Genomic DNA, 22,094 nt, shown 5'->3' with positions numbered 1-22,094 from the left:
TTGATTCCACTGACGTGCTAAGCATTCCTGTAAGGGGCGCATCTGGAGTCTTGCATGAGGTACTATGAATATGCAAGAGGCCATCATCCCTATGAGTTGCATGAACACTTGAGCTGGTAGCGAGTGTTGTGGTTGGAACTTTGTTATAAGGGCCTGCATACTTGCTATCCTGACTGGATTGGGGTATGCAAGGCCTTTGGAGTTGTCTATTGTGGCACCTAGATATTGTTGGATGCGGAATGGTTGAAGGTGAGACTTTGGGTGATTTATTGTAAACCCTAAGTCGTGCAGAAGTTGGATTGTGGTGTGTGTGTCACTTACACACGGAGTATGTGACTTGGCTTTAATGAGCCAGTAGTCCAAGTATGGGCAGACATGAATCTGTTGTCTTCTGAAATGGGCTGCTACCACTGCTAGACATTTTGTGAATACTCTGGGTGCTGTGGTAACTCCGAATGGGAGAACTTTGAATTGATAATGCTGACCGTCCACTACAAACCAAAGATATTTCCTGCGAGCAGGGTGAATGGGAATGTGGAAGTAGGCATCCTTGAGGTCTAAAGTGGCAAGGAAATTGCCTGGTTTCAGAAGGGGAAGGACCTGTTGAAGAGTGACCATGTGAAAATGGTCTGATTGTAGAAATAGTTTTAATGGTCTGAGGTCTAAGATGGGCCTCAGGGTTCCATCTTTCTTTGGGATCAGAAAGTACAGGGAGTAAACTCCTGTGTTTTGATGGTGAAGGGTAACTGGTTCTATTGCATGTTTGTGCAGTAGGGAAAGCACCTCTTGTTTTAGTAGCGTTAAATGTTCTGTTGACATTGGACGCTGTGTGGGTAGTATGTTGGTAGTGAGCTCCAGGCAATAACCAGATTGGATAATTTGTCTCACCCACCTGTCTGTAGTGATATTGTTCCAGACAGGTAGGAACTGGGTTATTCTTCCCCCGACTGGAGTAGGATAGTCCGGGGAGCGACGGGAAGTCATTGTTTGGAGGTGGTGGCAGTACAAGTATTAGCTGTTATTGCCCCTGTAGCCTCCTCTGTAATAACCTCTGGTAGATGAGGTTTGTGTGGGACATTTATATGAAGTGGAGGCGTTCTGTGTTGAAGCCTCTAGAGGCGCCCCTATAAGAGGGGCGACGAAAGGAACTTCTGGGAGCTTGGAATTGCAAGGCTCCCATTGATTTGGCGGTGTCAGTGTCTTTTTACATCTTCTCTAAAGATGAATCCTCCGTAGGTCCAAATAAGTGTTTGTGGTCAAAGGGTTGGATCAGTATGGTAGTCTGAACCTCGGGTTTAAACCCTGAAATCCTTAGCCAGGCATGTCTGCGTAAAAGGACACTGGTATTTATGGATCGGGAGGCTGTATCTGCGGCACCTAGAGCACACCGAATGGAGGTAATGGTTACAAGTTTACCTTCCTGTATAAGATCATGGGCTCTTGTCTTGTATTGATCTGGAAGGTGTTATAGTAGGGGGCTCTAGCTCGTCATAGTACATCCTATCGCATCTGGCTAGTAAAGCTTGTGTGTTGGCAATCCTCCATATGTTGGCTGCTTGTGACGCTGTTCTTTTGGCAGATGCGTCCAAGAGTTTTGACTCTTTGTCAGGTGGTGGAGCATCACCTGAGGTTTTAGAGTTGGCCCCTTTCCTGGCGTTTGAAACAACCAAGGAATCTAAGGGAAGCTGTCCTTTAATATATGTAGGGTGAGTTGGGGCAGCTTTGTACTTCTTTTCTATTCTAGGGTTAATGACTCTAGCTCTAACTGGGTCTTTAAAGACTCCAGGAGCGTGTTTAATTACCCCTTTTAACATTGGTAGATTAGAGGTGGACCTTTGGGATGTTGCAAAAGTGTCCATGAAGAAGTTTTCTTCTATGGGGTCTGTATGTAAGTTTACCCCCTGATATTGTGCAGCCCTTTGTATTAACTGAGTGAAACCTATAGTGTCCTCTGGTGGGGATGGTCTAGCTAGATAGACATCCTCTTGTGGTGCATTAGGGACATCTGGTGTGCTATAATTTTCCCATGGATCATTTGGGATGTAATGAATAGATTCCTGTAGAGGTTCATTATACCCTTCGTCAAGAGTTTGTATCATCATCATCTGGAGGTGGAGGAGATTCTGTTGGTATTGGAGATTGAACAGGATACATTTATTGTGGAGGAGGAGGTGGAGAAGGGATCCTTAAAGGAGAGGTAGCAATGTCTTTTCTTTAAAGGAAGTGGAGATGGTGTAGGTTTGTCCATTTTCCTTTTGTTGGAGGGACTAATCCTAAAATGACCTGTTTCTGGGTCTATTTCCAGAGTTTTCTGTGAAGGATCAGGTCGAAAAAGCTCTTCCTCTGAATATGGGGTTTCGGTGTCAATTTTTTCGGGTCCGAATGCTTGTGTGGCACAGTCTTTGTAGTTGTTTTATGCTCCTTTGGTCTGGAATGAGGAGTTTTTGTGGGTTTCGGAGGTTTGGTTGGAGTCTTTGGAACCGGTTGCTTGGTTGGCTCGATTATTATTTTGGATCGGAGGTGCCAGATGTCTGCGGAGACGGTTGTTCTTTCGGTTCCAATGTTTTTTTGGGATCCGAAGGTTGATTAGTGGGTTTCAGAACCGGTGGCTTCCTTGGTTGCGAGGATTTTTTCAGACCTGAAGGTTGAGTGTCTTTTTGTTCGGTGCCGAATGCGCCGGTGTGGAACCAGGCTTCAGCGTGGACAAAGACAATGGTTTGTCTTTTGGTTTCTCTTTCTGGATCCACATTGAGGACATTTTTTGAAGGGAGTCCTTTCCATGAGCCAAGAAGGCCTGATGGCGCAGCTGGGCCCGAAGGCCTGCTTTGACAACTGTAACCGAAGTAGAAGCTTGTAGAGATGCGTGTCAAAAGGGAAACGCGATCGAAAACAATACCGAAGAATTGGGTAAGGATTGCACGTCGAAAGTTAAATCGGTAACAATACCGAACTGGAACACATCCGAGCCTGATGGCGGAAAAAAACAATCTGAAGATGGAGTCGATGCCAATGCGCACTATTGTCCAAAGGAGGAGTCACCTATCTCGTGACTTCCAAAGACTTTTCCAAGGCAATAACAAACTGCAAACATCTGGGCCCAACAGCAGATGGCGATCTATGCACAGTGTGAGATCTGCAGCTCATATGCCTCGAACATAAAACACCTCACCGATGGTTCACTCAACATCCTTGCCAACTCAAGCTGGAGAAGCCCTTTGACAGGCCAGGCAGGATTCTCGGTTAGGACCAAAGTTCCCTTGTGATGTCGCATCTGCTCCACAAGCGAGCTACTGTCTGGGTGCCAAGATTTCCCGCTTTTAATACCGTTTACTCAACCTGAGGAGAAGGTCCTAGAAACCTTGCCCCCTTTCTTTTGTTCAAGGTCAAGACAGAGCTGGCCAGGCCCCTGTATTTTGACAATGAGACAGCTGTACATTCCACCTAGTTCTCTGGCATCAATCTCTGCTATGAAAGGTACCAAGCACAATTCCCACACATTATCTCAGCAAAGCTGACGAAAGCCTAAAACAACCTTGAACGTGAATAGCCTAAACAATTTGAGTAATCTGGGGGACTGCCTGTGCGCGCCCAAAGCTCAAACAAGACAGAGTCAGAATTCAAGATGACATGAGGGCATGTCAAAGCCAATAGTAAGAACTTTATAATACTTCCCAATGTACAACATAATACACATTTGAGAGTGTTTTTTTTCTCTATCTCTCTCACTCACACATCCCACACGTTCTGTTACTGGAAAGGCTGTTCTACTTTGTGAAAGCTCCCACTCTAAAACTACAAAGAGACAAGAAAGAAATCTTCAAAGACATACAGGACATTCAAGCTAGGATAAAATAATACACCAAAAGTCAATTAAAACAATGTTAGTCAAAGGTCATCATATGATTTAAATGCATACGTGTGCCTCCAGCACTACAGAGGGTGCCTGCCTACACCAAAAAATCATGCAGCGCAGAACGTGCCAAGTGTCCGTCCCTCCTTACCTCTGAGTCTAAGCAAGAATGCTTTTCGAAAGCGTGGAGGGAGGCACAAGTTGCCGCCTTGCAGATGTCTACAACTCTAGCTAAAACCGAAGAAGACCTAGCTCTGGTGGCATTAGTTCAGATACCTCTGGAGGCTCCTTCTTGGCCAAGGCGTAGCAGATCTTGATGCAGAGGATGATCCGCCTGGACAGCATTCTCTTGTGGACAGCCTAGCCCTTCATATTGGTCACATATCCAATGAAGAGTTGGTTGTCCAACCTGAAGTCTTTAGTCCTGTCCAGGTAGAAGCTGACTGTCCTCTTGGGGTCCAGGCTGTCAAGTCTTTCCTCCTCCTTAGAAGGGTGAGGGGAGGATAGAAAGTGGGCAAAGTGATAGATTGCCCTAGGTGGAAAGGAGAGGCCACCTTAAGCAGGAAAGCAGCTATGGTCCTAAGAACCATCGTATCTGCATGAAATGAGGTCAAAGGGGGCTTGGAGCAAAGGGCCTACAGCTCACTAACCTTCCTAGCTGAAGTGATTGCAATCAGAAATAGTGTCTTAAAAGCTAAGACCATCAAAGGAGAACTATCCAAGGGTTCAAATGGAGACCCCATTAAAAACGTAACAACTAAATTCAAATCCCATTGAGGCGTAATAAAGGGAGTGGGAGTAAACAAATTGGTGAGACCCTTCATGAATCTCATGACAATGGGATATTTAAGTAAAGAGGGTTGGTCTGGCAAACAGAGAAAAGCCGACAAGGCCGAAAAGTAGACTTTAAAATTAGCCACTGCACAACCCTGTTGTGCCAGGAAAACATAGAAACTCAACTGATCTCTTTTCACACCACTTTACAAGCTTGGGCCACCTACCAGAATAGGCAGATTTGTTGGAGTGTCATCTGGCAGATAAAATAACATCCGCCACATCCGGTGGGAGAGAGAAATAACTCGGGTTGCTCCATTCAATTTCCAGGCATGAAGGTGCAAGCTCTGGAGGTGGGGATGTAGAACATGTCCCTGGGACTACGAGAGGAGGTCTGCCCTGAGAGGGAGATGGAGTGGAAGGTGCAATGAGAGGTAAAGGAGGTCTGTGTACAACACCCTTCTTGGCCAATCTGGGATGATCAATATGACTTGGGCCCGGTCTTGACAAATCTTTCTCAGAATTCGCATAATCAAGGGTATGGGAGGAAACGCGTAAAGAAGCTCTAAGCCCCAATCTAACTAACGCGTTCCCCGCATCGGATACTAAAGACTGCATAACGACAGGCATTGCGGGTTCTTGTGAGTGGCAAATAGGCCCAACAGAGGAAACCCCCCACATACTGAAAATGCAATGAATCACCTCCGGATGGAACGGTCACTTGTGATCGGCAGAGTACTGCCGACAGACTGTCTGCACGCCAATTCAGCCCTACGACCAGATGATACAGAATCACGCAAATCTGATGGTCCTTACCGAGGACCAGAGTGGCAGAACCTCTCTGCAGAGACGATACAACCCTACTTCTCCCTGTTTGTTGACGTACATCGTGGTAGTTTTGTCCATCAGGACCTGAACTGACTGACCGCGAAGGGAAAAAGCCTTGAGGGCCAAACGTCCGCCTACAATTCCAGAAGATTGATGCAAAACAATCTTTCCTCTGGAGACGAAAGGCCTTAAACCTCCAGATCCCCAGATGAGCTCCCCATCCTACAAGTGGAGTCACCCATTATCACTGTGGCCACAGGAGAAGGATGGTGAAACAGCTTCCCTTGAGACAGGTTGTCCGAAGCACTCCACCATTACAGCTCCGCTCCGCTCCAGTGTCTCCGGACATTCTGATCACCTCCATGAGATCTCTGTTGTGTTGAAACCATTGCCTGTGGGGGCACCACTGGAGGGCCCTCATGTGCCAGCATGCATTGTTGACCAACAGTATGCAAGAAGCGAACAGACGCAAGACCTTCAGGAATGAACAGCCGCATTAATCAGAAAAAGTGTTATCATAGTATGGATGTCTTGAATCCTCTGCAGAGGTGGGAAGACACGACTCCCAGTAGTATCCAGTACAGTAGTGTCCAGTACTGCCCCTATGAACAGGTTGCGTTGTTACTTGCAAATAATGCAGCACCAACTACGGCGACTTTGCTTTGAGCAGCTAGTTGTCCAGATAGGGAAAAACAGGAATCCCCGATCTCCTGAGATGTGCTGCTATCAACGCCATTACCTTTGTGAAGTCCCGTGGTGCGGATGTAAGACCGAACGGAAGGACCACAAACTCGTAGTGCTGAGATCCCACCGTAAAACGGAGATACTTCTGAGACGACTTCAGGATGGGTATTGAGAATTCATCCTTGCTTTGGCGTCGGAGTACATAGGACCCCGACCTCGGTGTTTCATTCTTCGCCGACCGACATCTGGATCCATGGTGCTGCTTTTTCTTGTGCTTCTTTGGTGACTGAGGTATGAGCTGGCGACTTAGATCTTGTCCTCCTCCATACCCTTTTCTGCTTCTTCTCCCTGGCCATAAAAAGCGTGGATTCCCCCTCTTTCAAGGCCTTAGGATTCATACGCCTGCATGACAAACACTCCTCGACGTCATGGTCAGACGAGAGGCACCATAAACAATCCTCATGGGGGTCAGGGATAGACATATGATCCTCACATTCCCTGCAAGGCTTAAAACCAGACTTCTTCTTAGTAGCCATGACACTGCTACAATTTCAGGAAGAACATGCAACAATGAAACAGAAATGGAGAGCCCTGGATAAAACATTATGTGTCAACGGCGTGGAAAAAAGGGAACGGACGCCAAGACGCCAACAACGTCTTCTTATGGCTCCGATGATGTCACATGGAGTCACGTCAGGAGCCGGTCCATTGTGATGTTCTTGTCGACTTGAGAGAGATACGGAGAAAAGTTTCCATAGAATGCTGCACATGGGGTAATTCATAAGGTGAGGAATCCACAGGCAGATGTATCCATCAGAATAGCTCAAATAAAAGGGAGCGTCTGTAAGTAATCTGGTATGACACTGGCATTTTGCTAGTGAAACCCAACGTTTAGAGGTTTGCCGTCATTTGAAGGTAGGTGGTGACTGCCTGTAGTGAGCTCACTTACAAAAGCGAGTTGTCGAGGTAGGGAAGAATGGAACTCCCGACCTCCACAGATGTGCAGCAACCATGGCATCACTTTTGTGAACACCTGAGATCAAGTGAGGCAAAAGCGGAGCACAGCAAAGCTAAAGTGCTCCTGTCCCACTGGGAATCGCAAATGTGAAAATAAGTGCCCTGCAGCACAAAAGCTACCAGCCAGTCTCCAGGTTTGAGGGCAGACAAAAACTGGGCCAATGTGAGCATCTTTGAATTGTCCTTCCACAGGAGTGCATTTAGGGGGTGAAAATCTAGGACAGGATGGAGGCCTCATTCCTTCTTCAGCCCAGAAAATAAATGGAGTAGCAGTCAGTGCCTACTTATGATGCCGGTACTCTCTCTCGATGGCTCCTTTGACCAATAGGGCCAGATGGTCCACTGTCAGCAGTTGTCAGGATGGTGGAAGAGTTGGTAGGGTGACGGGAAGTGGTTGGACAATCCAGCTGAACAATATGCAGCCCGAAGTGATTGCCTGCCACCATAAGAGAAAATATCGGACTGTACCTCAGACAGGGAGACTGTATGCCATGAAGCTCTCCATGGGTATCCTCCTGGTGGTCAACAGACATGGGACCCACACCCAGACCCAAAACCCAGAATCATCTTGGATGACAGACTCACGCTGATTAAACAAGTAAATGCTGTCATCTGCTCCTGCGTCTCCATCCAGAGTATGCTGTGCAAAGTATTCCGATGGCTCCTGCGTGACACCAGAAGGACGGTCACCCAGGTCCTCTTCACAAGCAGACTGGATTATGGCATTGCACTCTACGCTCTAGCATTATTAATCAACCCATACATTGCCTCCAGAACACTGCCAGACCAATCTCATCATCCCCCACAAAAAACACATCACACACCACCTCAGAGAGCTACACTGGCAACCAATCCAAAAGCAATGCCAATTTAAACTGTCCACCCACGCACACAAAGCCTTCCACAATGTAGGACCTGCCTACCTCAACCACTGTCTCAACTTCCAACAACACATCAGGCAATTAATCTCTACCACACTCTCCCATGCACAAATACCATGCATCAGCAGGAGCAAATCGGGAGAACACTTCTTCTCCTACATCGCCGACGGATCCTGGAATGACCTTCCACATCAGAACTTTGCCATCCCTACTCGAGTTCTGTAAGAATCTGAAGACCTGGCTATTCAACTAGGTGCCCGATCTGCCTAACATCTGCTTTAACACCTGGATATCCCTTGGGTGAACATAACATACAACACCCGACACATAATAAAATAACGCATAAAATATATAAGATGAAAAATAGAGTACATTTTTATGCAAGGGGCTCTATCAAAACAAGATATTTCCAGTTGGTCGAATAAAAAAAAAATGCCTGGCCCATGCAGGACAAAGCTTTGGTCTTGTGTACCCACAGAAGGGGGAGGCTCATTCCTAAATTTTAGAATGGCCCGTCAAGTGAGAGAAGCCAGCATTGGTCAGGGATTTGATGTTTACATTCTAGGGGTGGGAGCCATTCGTCACTATTGATATGAATAACTCATTGTGAAGCCAGACACTTTTTAGTTTTGCTAAGGAACTATCTGGGTGGTTTGGAAACTGAGCATGTCGTCACTGATGTTGGGATTGGTTCGGTTGGAGAGGGAGATCTTGACCAAATCAAACTTAACTTTCTGATAAAACCAGACAACCTTGGCAATAATCAGGAAGCTAAGGTGTCATTTGTAGTGTGGTATTAAGTCATTCAACCTTCATCTGAGCAACCATGTACGGAGTACTTTTCTTGTCTTATCCTCCATCTTCTAGTCAAAGGACTTTTCCTGCTGAAAAATGTTTAGTTCAAGAAAGCATGACAATATTGTGGTGGTTTGTTCTCCTGTTCGTGGCGTTGAGATTGATAATTTCACCCGCCTAATCATGAGACTGATTAGCTCAGGCATTGCCACCATAGATGAAACAAAGCTGCAATCGAAAAATCATCAGTATGCTTGTTTCTCGCTGCGAAGGTGGGCGGTGATTGATTTATTTTGTATTCCTGAGTTTGGTAAGAGTTGATGTGGACACGTATTGGAACAGGGCTACTTTTCGCCTTTGTAATGGATACAATTTAGTTTTCAAGTCGCAGAAAGCGTGTTTTATTTTACCCTATAGAATTAAACTGTGGTCTGCATATCTTTGGTTAAGCCTTTCTTGATTTGAAAAGTGTATAAAACAAGCGATGTGTACGATTTCATAGTGTATTTTTTAGGTGAGAATGTGGCAAAATTGTTGTAAAACATAACTCTTGAAGTTTTTGTTTAATATAACTACGCTGCTCACTCAAATGTGAATGGTGAGCCGTAGAGTTATATTTTCAGGATCATCGACACTCTGAAATTGTACTGCTGTTCTTGCTTTTTTATTCAGTCTGTCAGTTCTCCATGCCATTTTCCACATGATCCCGTCTAGTTTCTATATTTGAAGAGAATGGTCCAAGTGTTTTGAGGGCTTTGTAAAGTTCTAATGACGTCTCAAGTTTTCATTTTTAAGTTCTTAAATGAATTATTCCATGTCGCCTTTCTTCAAGGGCGTCTGAAAGTTGCCTACTAGCTGTTGAGTTTCAGCTACCTGCTCTGTTTAGGGAGGGTTCAGTAAGATCTCTTTTGTCAGTTTTTGAGGTATACAGAAGCTACTTGATGGACAGAGGTTTCTGCTATTTGGGTTTTGATAGAACTATAGAGATGGAGAAATTTATTTTTGGGGGGAAATGCAACATGGTCGCTTGCAGGTGACTTTGTTAAATTAAGGTTCAAGACCTTGTCATTAGAATTTACTCAGGTCTCGAAGAAAGGTTAACCAGTGAAAGCATATTACTAATAGCACTATTTTTTTCCATATGTCTGGCAGTGAGGAAAAGGCAAGATCTGACATTCTGATTAAATCTACAAGACTGCGATTTTAGAAATGTCATTCCAGAGATCAACTCAGTTATAAGAATTTGGTTAACTGCTGAGCGCAGGTCGAAAGAGGGAATTTATTTGTGCATCTACCACTGAGGCTTCTGTTATGTGTCAGAAAATTGCACCTTTAGGCTCTGAAAAAGTATGCAGCATATGCTCTTGCAGCCCTCCACAGCTGTCTTATGTTAGTTAGGAGGGATAAGACCCAGATTTCTAGAGAGTCTTTACTATACAAGGCAGCTGCCACAGCTTGAGGATTCTTCCATCACTTGCACCACAGCACAACACACCTCTCCAAAGACTATCCCAAAACAAGGCCATCCTCAGTCTGTTCAGTTGCCTGGCATTATAAAGATCTGCCAGAGCCATGACCCGGTGAATCGGGTCTCCAACCGATATTGAAGCTATCATGGGCTCTGTCGGAGTCCGTCTTCAAGGTAACCCTAGTAGACAAACACCAAAGATCCCCACTGTGCATTTTCACATGTGTAGCCATCATATTCTTTTGTTGGGTTTCACTGTGCGAAGAGGGTGGAAGGATGCATCCTTCATTCAGCTCAGTGTTGGTAAATGGGTGGGGGGTTAAAATTGCAGACTAGTGTTAATGATAGAGCTTCTTTTCTTTAGCTTGGTGCCAAAGGCAGAGTCTCTTGCATGCTAAGGCAACTAGTGATCTGACATGGTGTGAGCCCTCAGCTTGAGCTCAGTAGAGATGCATCTTGTCGGTCTGTGCAACAGCCAGCCACTTCCATCCCTGCTCAAAATCTCAAAGTTATCCAAGTGCTCAGACTTTAATTGGTCAATGACAAGGCAGGCTGAATTATTTGCCAAAAGACAGAAAGAGAAGAATCCTTAACATGACTACAGTGTATTGGAAAAAATGATGATACTGTCAAAATTGCCTATAAGGGTAAGAATAACCGTGCTGTGGAGAGCTGTCCTTAGGCCCATTTTTCTTCTGCAATGAGAAAAACTACTCCCATCAATGTAAACAGGATACATGGAGGGTTTAGGGTCTGAAACAATGCTTTAGGTGTTTTATTAATTTTGAACAGGAAGTTCTGGGGCCAAGAAAGAGACCCCCACCAGCAGGGACCAACATTTCCATATGACATTTACATCATCAAGAAAGTTGGAAGCATGAAGGTTCTACTTGAATTCCAGTTCTCGATCTACAATTGGCAGGTACCGAAGTAACGTAAGAAAGGACAGTCTCAAAGACACTTTCCACTTAGGGATACACATGCTCCATGGAAAGTACTTAAATCTTGCAGCCGTCTGATAAGCAACAGCATAAAGCATGTAAAACAATGTGCTGAAAACAGAGAGAACAACAAGAGGATTTTATTATCACTATACCCAATCGATCCAAACGAAGGCAGCATTGATTAAAGAGAGGACATCCAAGGCCAGTGACAATGGCAGCACCGGGAAAGAACTACACCTCCAGTGGATCGCTTGGTGAACCAGCGCAATAACATTTTAACAAGTTAAGAATCAAAAGAGCACTAATATCTGTGATAGAAAATATTTTTCTTGCATAACCTATCTCAAATTATGCAAACATACACTCCTTCAAAACAAACTAGGGACATCACGAGAAAGCAATTACAAGTATAAAAAGAAGCACCTTTTAGCAGCTGGAAGTTATACTCCACTGCTTCTTCAAAGTTATCCAGATTGACGATCCTGTGCTTTATTGTCCTTCGTGCTAAACCCTTTTTCTCAACAGATTCAGGTTCATCAGGGGTATCGAAGTCCAATTCGAAAGACCTAGAAAAGCAAGCTCAGTGTATTCATATATTTTTTGGGTGCCAAGTATTTGATCTGAAACAGCGGCTGGAATTACATTAACAGTATTATGGCAACATGTTACATCACTTAAGGCCCCTATTACGGCACCCAGGCTAATATATTAAATTATTAGTTTACCAAAAATCATCACACTTACCAGGTATATGAATACATCCTACACCAGAATTTGGTCCACGTATGTTGTCAGTACTCAGGATTATACATTTCTTTCAAGGAGCTATTACTGGTTTTCGCAATTTTAGTCAATGGCATGAAGGTGAAGAAAATGAATTTGATACTAATGACTAAAATGAGGGTAGAATATAATTGTCCTTTTAACAAACAGCCTGAAATACGCCATGGAGATTCTTTCAGGACACTTTCAACAAAACAATTCATGGGACAAATAACTGACGGTCATTTTTCTGCAGGAAGGCCCCAGGATGAGAGATCAACACACTGGTGAACAACTGTTAGTAATTCGAAACTGAGGGAACAATATAACCAAATGAGATTCTAAGACTAGCTAAAATTATTAGTATAATCATATTTTTGTCAAAACTATTACAAATAATGATCCCAGCATTGCTAAATGTCATCCACAGTAGGTGTCCCAGAATGCTCCTTGGGTTGATGAAGCCTGTTCATGTATTTGGACATGTTGCCACATCCTTCACCAGTTGGCCCACTTAAAAGCTTGGTTATGTTCTATTACATATCACTAAACTGTTAAATATTGCGTCCTTGAAAAAAGTGCTAAAGTCTACCTCAAAGGTTAAACATATTGGACCTTCTATTACAATAGAAATGAATCAATACAAAAATATATTTGCAATCATGATACAAATACAACTGTAAACTATTGAAACCATAAAAATCCTTACATTTCTTGGACCATCACTCCTTAAAACTAAACACACCATCTGTTCTGAACTATCCTTTGTAGAAGTACATCCTCCCCCCACTTTCAACACCCAGCATTTATAAGGCTTTTTTGCTTTTAATTGTCACTTTGAGAACTTTGATGGGACATACACTGCTTGAATGGCAATTTTCACTTCTTCCAAAGTGACTATAAATGAAAGGGTAACTTTCGGAAAATAATGCTGGACTCAGGAGGTGCTTACTGGAATGCTAGACAAATAGACTGACGACAAATGTATTCTTGTACTAAACACAATATAGTTCCCCAAATTCAGTTGAATGGACTGTATTTAGATGGATTCTACAATATATTCGATATGGTGAAATCTTCTGTAATAGGTACACGTTTCATCTTGGGATGTAAATTACAATTTAAAACTGGATGTATTCAAATTGAATGACCTTGCTGAATATGTTTATGTTTTTCAGTCTTAGTAGTTAGGGCACAAGAAATACCCTGTATATATACATAAAAAAAAAACTTATGAACAATATCTCTTTGGAAACGAACCTTTCAGTATAAAAGGATATTTTTGGGAAGACTATCAAGCTTCAAGTTTGTTTAAAAATTCTAAAGGCATTTTTCCAAACAATTGTGATCTAGCCTACCTGTATTTTGGTTTCCAAATGTATTTCATACTCTGCCAGCCTGAGGTAAGAGAGTGACCACTATCCCTTTTTGCCATATTTTGAACTTTTCTGACACAAAGAAAAGAAGTTTAATCCTATTTTAGGCTTTATGAATCCACAGCGCTTGAGGCCCTGCTATTCTGTTGGTGTTATGGAACAATTGCGATCTCTTCAAAGATAAAAATACTTTCATTTGATGACTGTAGGAAGTTGTCTCTGAATATACAATACCAAAGTGAGAATTAGTGTACACAGAGTCCAACAGAACCCAAAAGGTAGGCAGAGGTAAAGTAGATAGCACCTCACTGTCTATTTAGGGCAGTGTGGTCGAGCAGTAGGGCTTTACCAGAGGACAGTGTTAAGCATTTATTGTACATACTCAGTCAGCCAATTAATTCACACACTCAAAACCGAACTTCAGATCAATTGTTTTTGTATAAAAAATATTCTTTTAGTTATTTTATTGCCTAGAACCAGGCAAGCCTGGCACAGGTAAGTGGTACATACTTTGCAGCAAATATACAGTTTGTAACACAGTTTGGATTGCAATTGTAAGTGCACTTTGTTTTGACTTACAGTATTGTTTATGAGAAATGAAATGCTTTGTAAATACAGTACATATACTTTGTAGAGGCTTTTCAGTAAGATTACAGGTAAGTTACTTTTCTTACTCAGAGTATTATACCTGGATAATACTCTGGGACATTTCCTGCAAACAGGTAAGTTTTTGTTAAATAGAACAATTTTAAAGAATTTCTTTAGCTTTTCAAACTCCACACCTTAAAATTTTTCCCAAAAAACCAGTCAATGTTATCCTATGGAGGAAAATAGTGTTATCGGTTTTAAGGATGAGGTTCTGGGGGTAGACTCTGGGGTCCCCCAGGGTCAGAGATGCACTCTTGTTACACTCTCGTTACATCCTCAGCAGCCCTACGGTGGCTGGGTGCAGAGTGCTGAGGCCCAATGTTATCCAATGGGGGAAAGGGGACCTCCGGTTGGATGCTGCTGACGAGCAGGCCACTTGGTTGTGGCAGCAAAGCTCCTCGACTTTAGCTCAGAGCAAATGGGGAATCAAAGTAGCACCAAAGGTGCACCCTCAGCAGCACTAGGGCGGCTGGGTGCTGTTTCGACTTCGGACGCCTTATTGTTTGCAATGGGAACCTCCAGTTTGCAAAGGCACTGCAGGCTTGGGGACGAAGGTCTTCTGGGTGCGAGAGAGGTAAGTTAGTAAGTTGGGGGTTGGCTAGGCACTGTCGTTTGGCAACCCAAGGCCGTGGGGAGTCAGGTGCAGGGGTGCCTTTTGGGGTCGGATCTTCTTACCAACTCCTGGGGGCGGTTGGGGGGTCCTTCTGGATTTAGGCTGCCAGCGTCGGCTAGAGGTTTGAGGCAGGTCAGGGGTCGCCGGATCTCGAGTCAGGATTGCCTGGTTGACCCCCTTGTGGTGTTTGCCCACACAAGCTCGGGCCGTGCACTGTGGGTGCATATTTGCGGTGTCTGGCCAGAGCCAGAGGTTGGAGATGAACAAATCCGGTGTTCACGGGAGACACAATCTTTGTGGTTGAAGGCAGGCAGGTACTCCAGGGTTTTCGAGGATGCTGGCTGTAGGACTCACCAGGAATTTGCAGGAGCAGGTTTCAGGTGGTTATAGGCCGGTTGGGCTGGGGCCAAGTCAGTGAGTGTCTTCCTCCTGTTTGCTTCTACACTGCTGTTCGGTCCTTCTTTTCTTGTAGTTTCTTCTGGTCTGAGGAAGCAAGGTTCAGGGGTGTCCCTAAATACTAGATTTAGGGGTGTTACAGGTAGGTAAAAGGTTGGGACCAATGGGTCCCCTCGCTGGGGTAGGTAAACCCTTTATTATGCTACCCTCCAGTGGGAGGGGGGCATAAGCCTTTGCCTGGTTGGCTGAGTCCCCCCCATCTGCAAGATGACGGGGACTGAGAGTTGTGCTTCACCTCGCCTCCACCACCTGAGGGGTGGAGTTGGCAGAGGAGGACACACCTCTCTTCCTCACTTGTCTTTCCGACCGGTTCTCCCGCTTAAAGAGGGGGTCAGAACCAGAGGGGACCAGCTTCTGAAAGCAGCAAGTGGCCTGGGGAAGATCACAAAGGCGGCAAGCCTTTGAAGCTTCCCCTTCATGAACACTGCTTAGCACCTCGTCCCAGGATGTGTATTGATTCAGGCCCCCAAGAGCAGCAGGCTCTAGACCCAGGGGGTCCAAAAACATGTCTGGTGTAGGCAGCTGAAAGCAGCGACTCAGCCGGGACACTAGTGGTAGGTTTGTTTTCACAGGGCATCTATAAGATGCTCTCTGTGTGCATTTTTCATTAAATCCCACATTGGCATCAGTGTGGGTTTAATGTGCTGAGAAGTTTGATACCAAACTTCTCAGTTTCCAGTGAAGCCATTGTGGTGCTGTGGAGTTCGTAATGACAAACTCCCAGCACCATATACTCTTAATGGTAGCACTGCACTTACAATGTATAAAAATGTACTTATACACTGTAGGGGTACAGGGCTCATGCACCTGTACCCTTACCACTGGTATAGTGAACCCAGCTATAGGGGCGGCGGATCTATGTTCGGGCAGTGGGTTGTAGGCATGGCATACAGGTATGTGTGCCATGTCAACTCTTCACTTTGTTCTGCACCAAAGCATGCAGCCTGCAAAGGCAGTGCGCGAGTGTGAAGGTACAGGACCTCTAAGGGTGGCACAATAAGTGCTGCAGCCCTTAGAGGCCTTCTCTGGTCACAGTGCCCTGGGTACCTGTGGTACCATTTACCAGGGGCTGACCTGTGGCCAGAGATGCCGATTGGGTTTACGCTTCAATGCAGTTTTAGGGAAAGAACATAGGCCCTGGGTACCTGATTAGTAGGAGTTGAGGCCACACTCAGTCAAAGCATATCAGCAATTCAGCGAAAAGTGGGGGCAACCATACAGAAATAGGGCACTTTCTCAGCCCCCCTCAAACAAAAGTGAATGAGATTAACCTTTCTCTAGAGAGTTTTCATTTTCTAAGTGGAAGAACCTGGAAGTCCATCTGCATTGGCATGGGCAGTCCCAGGTCTGTGCTCCACTACAAAGTCCATTCTTTGTAGAGAGATGGACCACCCCAACAGTTTAGGATATCCCCCTTTCATCTGCATTAGCCATCTGAGAGGTCTGTGATCAGTTTGAACTATGAGGTGAGTACCAAACAAGTATGGTCTCAGTTCTTCAGGGACCAAACTACAGCAAAGGCCTCCCTCTCAATGGTACTCCAACGCTGCTCCCGGGAGAGAAGCCTTCTGCTTATAAATGCAACAGGCTAGTCTTGGCCTTCATCATTGGTCTGGGATAGGACCGCACTTATCCCTGGCTCAGCGGCATCAGTCTGAACAATGAACTGCTTGGCATAGTCTGGAGCTTTGAGAATTGGAGCTGAGCACATAGCCTTTTTCAGGCTGTCAAACGTATTTTGACAAATAACTGTCCAGTATACCTTTTGAGGCATCCACTTGGAGGGGTGTTCTGTAAGGGGAGCCACAATGGACCCATATCCCTTCACAAATCTCCTGTAGTACCCAGTCAAGCCAAGGAATGCCCTGACTTGGGTCTGGGTTGTTGGGAGCTGCCCAGTCCAGTGTAGCCTGGATCTTGGGCTGTAAGGGTTGTAGTTGGCCTCCACCAACAAGGTGGTCCAGGTACATCACAGTTCCCCACCCTGTCTGGCATTTAGATGCCTTGATAGTTAGGTCTACAGCTTGTAGGGCACTTAAAACATTCCCAAGGTGGATCTGGTGATCCTGCCAAGTAGAGCAAAAGACAGCATTATCATCTAGATAAGCTGCACTAAAGGACTCCAATCCAGCAAGGACTTCATTCACCAACCTCTGGAAGGAGGCAGGGGCATTCTTTAAAACAAAGGGCATAACAGTAAACTGATAATGCCCATCAGGTGTAGAGAATGCGGTCTATTCTTTTGCTCCTGGGGCCATGTTAATTTGCCAGTACCCTGCAGTCAAGTCAAAGGTACTTAGAAATTTGGCTACACCCAATTTATCTATCAGTTCATCTGCTCTTAGGATAGGGTAAGCATCTGTCTTGGTGACAGAGTTGAACCCTCTATAGTCCAGACAGAACATCATTTCTCACTTTCCACCCTGTGGATGAGGTTTGGGGACTAGAACCACTGGGCTGGCCCAGGGGCTCTCATAGGGTTCAATAACCCCTAACTCCAGCATCTTGCTGACTTCAGCTCTGATAATTTCCTTGACTTGATCAGACTGTTGATAGATTTTGTTTTTGACAGGTGAACTGTCACCAGTGTCCACATCATGGGTACACCAGTTTGTCTGGCCAGGAGTCATGGAACAGAGCTTTGCATACTGCTGCAAGACTTGCTGGCACTCAGTCAGCTGTTGGGCAGAGAGGGTGTCTGAAAAGACAACTCCATCCACTAACCCCTATTTTGGGCTGTATGAGAGGAGGTCAGGGAGAGGTTCACTCTCTGTCTCCTGATCCTCATCAGTCACCATCAGCATGGTGATGTCAGCCCTGTCATAGAAGAGCTTAAGGCAGTTCACATGGATAACCCTGTTGGGTGTCCTCTTTGTGCCAAGTCAACCAAGTCGGTGACCTCACTCTTCTTTTCTCGGATAGGGTAAGGGCAGGACCATCTGTCCTGGTGAGCCCTTGCTGCCACTGGCTCCAGAACACACACCTTCTGCCCTGGTTAAAATTCTACCAGTTCAGCTTTTTGGTCATACCGGTGCTTCTGAAGCTCCTGGCTGGGCTCAGGATTCTTGGATATGATATATCTATATATATCTATATATATCTATATATATCTATATATATCTATATATATCTATATCTCTCTATCTATCTCTCTATCTATCTCTCTCTCTATCTCTCTATCTATCTCTCTATCTATCTATCTATATCTATATCTATATCTATCTCTCTATCTATCTATCTATCTCTCTATCTATATCTATATCTATATATCTATATCTATATATCTATATCTATATATCTATATCTATCTATATATATATCTATATATATCTATATATATATATCTATATATATATATATCTATATATCTATATATCTATATATCTATATATCTATATATCTATATATCTATATATATCTATATATCTATATATATCTATATATCTATATATATATATATATATATATATATATATATATATATATATCTATATATATATTACCTACTGGCGGTCGCCAGTAGGTATATATAGTTAGGATTTTTTCTCTATGTGATTTTTGAAAATTCTATGTCTAATAACTTTGGCGTTTGTGGACGGAATTGGCTGAAATTTTCAGGAAAATGGCACATTTTGTTTCTGAGCAGCCCTTGAAAATTTGGGGGGGGTTCGTCAAGGGGGGGCCGAGAAAAAAGGGGGGTCCCAAAACGTGTTTTTAACATTGAGTTTTCCATAGGGCGGTTGGCCTCACTTTTAGCCCGAACGGCTGAATGGATTTGCACGAAACTTGGCAAAATTGTAGGGACTGGTAGCCCGATGTGCCTTTGCTAGGTCTCAATATATGTGCTTCAGTGGATTTTGAGAAATTAACGTTCAAAAAAAGATATATATCTGTAACAGCGGACCGGGCAGCGCTCCGGTTCGCGGACTTTACGCGTTACGGAGCTTTGTGAAGCGAAGCTGATTGGTTCTCTGGCGTCTGTGAACATTCCAAACAGTCCGTAGCGGCCGCCATCTTGTCTCTCGGTAGGATCGAGAGACAAGCGGAGGCCAAAGCGAGGGGGCAAATGACCATAAGGGGGCATAGTAGATCCTCCCTGACCCTCTAGGTTTGATGTGGAGGTTTTAAAAGGGCCCCGCGGGGCAAAAAAAAAACAATAATAATAATAATAATAATAATCGAACGGCTGAATGGATTTGCACGAAACTTGGTAAAATATTAGGGACTGGTAGCCCGATGTGCCTTTGCTAGGTCTCAATATATGTGCTCCAGTGGATTTTGAGAAATTAACGTTCAAAAAAAGATATATATCTGTAACAGCGCTCCGCTTTGCGTAACGGAGGTTTGCGAAGCTGATTGGTTCTCCGGCGTCTGTAAACATTGCAAACAGTCCGTAGCGGCCGCCATCTTGTCTCTCGGTAGGATCGAGAGACAAGAGGAGGCCAAAGCGAAGGGGCAAATGACCATAAGGGGGCATAGTAGATCCTCCTTGACCTCTTAAGTTTGATGTGGAGGTTTTAAAAGGGCCCCGCGGGGCAAAAAAAATAATAATAATAATAATCGAACGGCTGAATGGATTTGCACGAAACTTGGCAAAATTGTAGGGACTGGTAGCTCGATGTGCCTTTGCTAGGTCTCAATATATGTGCTTCAGTGGATTTTGAGAAATTAACGTTCAAAAACAAGATATATATCTGTAACAGCGCTCCGCTTCGCGGAGATAAAATTATCTCTGTATTACCTAGCTGTTGCTAACACCAGTTAGCGACGGCTAGTAGGAGATAGCGACCATCTTGGGCCCCACTTTGCATGTGAGTGATATTTATCACTAATGACATGCAAAGTGGGCATGCCAAGATGTTAGCGACTGGAAACAGTCGCTAACATCGCTATCTCCTATTACCAACTTTTGGAAATATTCGCGATAAGCGCGAATATCTCCAAAAGCTACCACCTGCCCTGAGCAGTTTTTAGCCATGTTATCCAATGGGAGGTGGATAACATGGCTAAGAGCATTAGCTCGGTAATGCATGAATATCGCTGAGTTTTCAGCGATATTAATGCATTGCGGTCGTTTTTTATCGTATTTGCGATAAACCTTGATAATAGCAAGGTTTATCTGCGATAATTTCTGAAGATGCTTAGCGGTAAAAAATTCGTTGCTAAGCATCGTTAGGGATAAATATCGCTTAACTTTGGTAATATGCCCCAACGTCTGTTAACGTTCGAGTGGAAGGAAATCAGGAAGTGTTGAAAAACATTGTCTGCGCCATCTTGCCTTTTTTCAAATGCCACACTTTTGTCGTGCACGGCAGTCATTTTAGATGCCTTGACCAGACGCACTCTCTGCACGCTGTCGATCCTTAGCATGGCTCCCCACCCTCGCAAGCATCTCCCCCAGGCAGTGGTCACCCCCGCTCTCTGTCTTATGCATGGGTAATAAACCACCCCCCATCTGCGCTGCTCTTCCCTGAGAATCACACCCTGTGCCCGCCCGACACCTCCCTTTCGCCCTATTCACTACCGCACCCTCTGACACTCCTTTTCCTCTGTGTCCGATTGTCCAGGCCGGTCCTAGGCTATCAGCTAGCCCTGCAGATGTAGTTTATGGCCCCAGCTGTAAAGAATCACCCCTCTTCAAAGGAGTTATAGTATATCAAGGCCCACACTCGATGAGATCCGTCACAGCAGACGCGTTCCTATTATCTGAAAACCATCCTGTATTGTGATTGGGGAGGGGACCGAGCCTGAAGCGGAAGATTCCAGGGATGACTCTTTGTATATCAAAGTTTTTACAATTATGTGTCACATTAAAAATATATAGCACTCCAACAAAGTAGTAAGATTATAAAACTTTAATAACTTATAAATATATACAAGAAAACAAAAACAGTAATAACATATAAACATTTTTAGGGAAAAACAACGAAGTAGCGGTCGGCTGTGCGAATAGTCCCAACGCAGCACAACGTCCAGATATCACTGATTTCGGAATCCGGCGTGGGGCGTCGCGGGGGGTGGGTCATCAGTAGCAAACTGTTGTGCGAATAGTTCCAAGGCAGCAGAACGATGGCACCAAGGTGATGTCCAGTAAGTTGCCGCACTGGTTTTGGTATCCTACAATGCTGCTCCGAATAACGGCGTGGGGCGCCCCGGGGGAGGCGGCGTGAACGGGCCTCTCCAGGTGGAGTCTCGTCTGTTGTAGTGGGGCGCCCCTTTACCGTTTCAGTTGCCATTCCGTCCGCTTTTGGTCCACTGTGTCAAAAGCCGAAATTCAGCTGAGTTGCGCCCACTCTTGCGGTGCAGCGATAGGCGGCTGTCACAGGACTCTCAAAATGGCGGCAGGCTGTTTCCTTTTTGGGCCTGGTCCACTGAAATGGCCCTGGGACACCTTGGAAATCGGACGCTTGTCTGCTAGGTCTTGGACCCCATTCTCGAAAGCGTTCCCTCCGCCTTGAGGATTCATCAAAAGTTTTGGGGGCCCCCGACTCCTGCAGGCTTCTGGTGGGGAGCGGCTGCCATGATTGCTCGCGGAATGACTACGACGGAGCCACGAGATGGTGGTGCTTTCATGGTGACGCCAGCTTCAGTCTGAAACATCCAGAAACAAGGTGGGGCTTTCATCGTTTGGGGAAAAAAATAAGTTTTCATCCAATGAAAAGTGTTGTTTTTAGGTCATATGATCAAGCCTTCCATCATTAGGAAACCAAAAGTAAAATGAACCAATGAAAAGTTTTATAAACAAGTCACATGACCTGTTATGCGGCATAGGGTATAAAATGCGGAGAAAATACGTTGGCACGTGAGGCGGCCGTAGCGGACCGATGTGCGAATAGGCCGAAGGCAACACAACGCGCCAAGATCCGGATGGCACCGAGGTGGTGTCCAGCAAGTTGCAGCACTGGTGTGGCCATCCTACAATGCTGAAAGTCGGCGTGGGGCACCCTGTTGGCCTGTGAGTTCGCGTCAGTAGCGGACCGATGTGCGAATAGGCCGAA

At 44.8% G+C, this 22,094-nt stretch overlaps 1 protein-coding gene across 7 annotated transcripts in view; it reads right to left on the bottom strand.

Annotated features, from left to right (window-relative positions):
• The window catches only part of CENPT (centromere protein T), a 1,192,572-nt gene that overhangs the window by 523,494 nt on the left and 646,984 nt on the right, over positions 1–22,094 (bottom strand). For all 7 annotated transcript variants that reach the window (XR_013603874.1, XM_078671348.1, XM_078671349.1 and 4 more), the window contains exon 12: positions 11,665–11,807. Coding sequence is in view for 6 of the 7 variants with exons in the window: in XM_078671348.1 (XP_078527474.1) it covers positions 11,665–11,807 (143 nt within the window). In the remaining variant the exon portion in view is untranslated. The remainder of the gene's footprint in view (positions 1–11,664; positions 11,808–22,094) is intronic.

This window comes from Lissotriton helveticus, chromosome 12 (assembly GCF_964261635.1).
Source record: "Lissotriton helveticus chromosome 12, aLisHel1.1, whole genome shotgun sequence".
Classification (NCBI taxonomy): Eukaryota; Metazoa; Chordata; class Amphibia; order Caudata; family Salamandridae; genus Lissotriton; species Lissotriton helveticus.
Note: the sequence above shows the minus strand (reverse complement) of the source record. Positions and strands in the feature narration are given on the sequence as shown.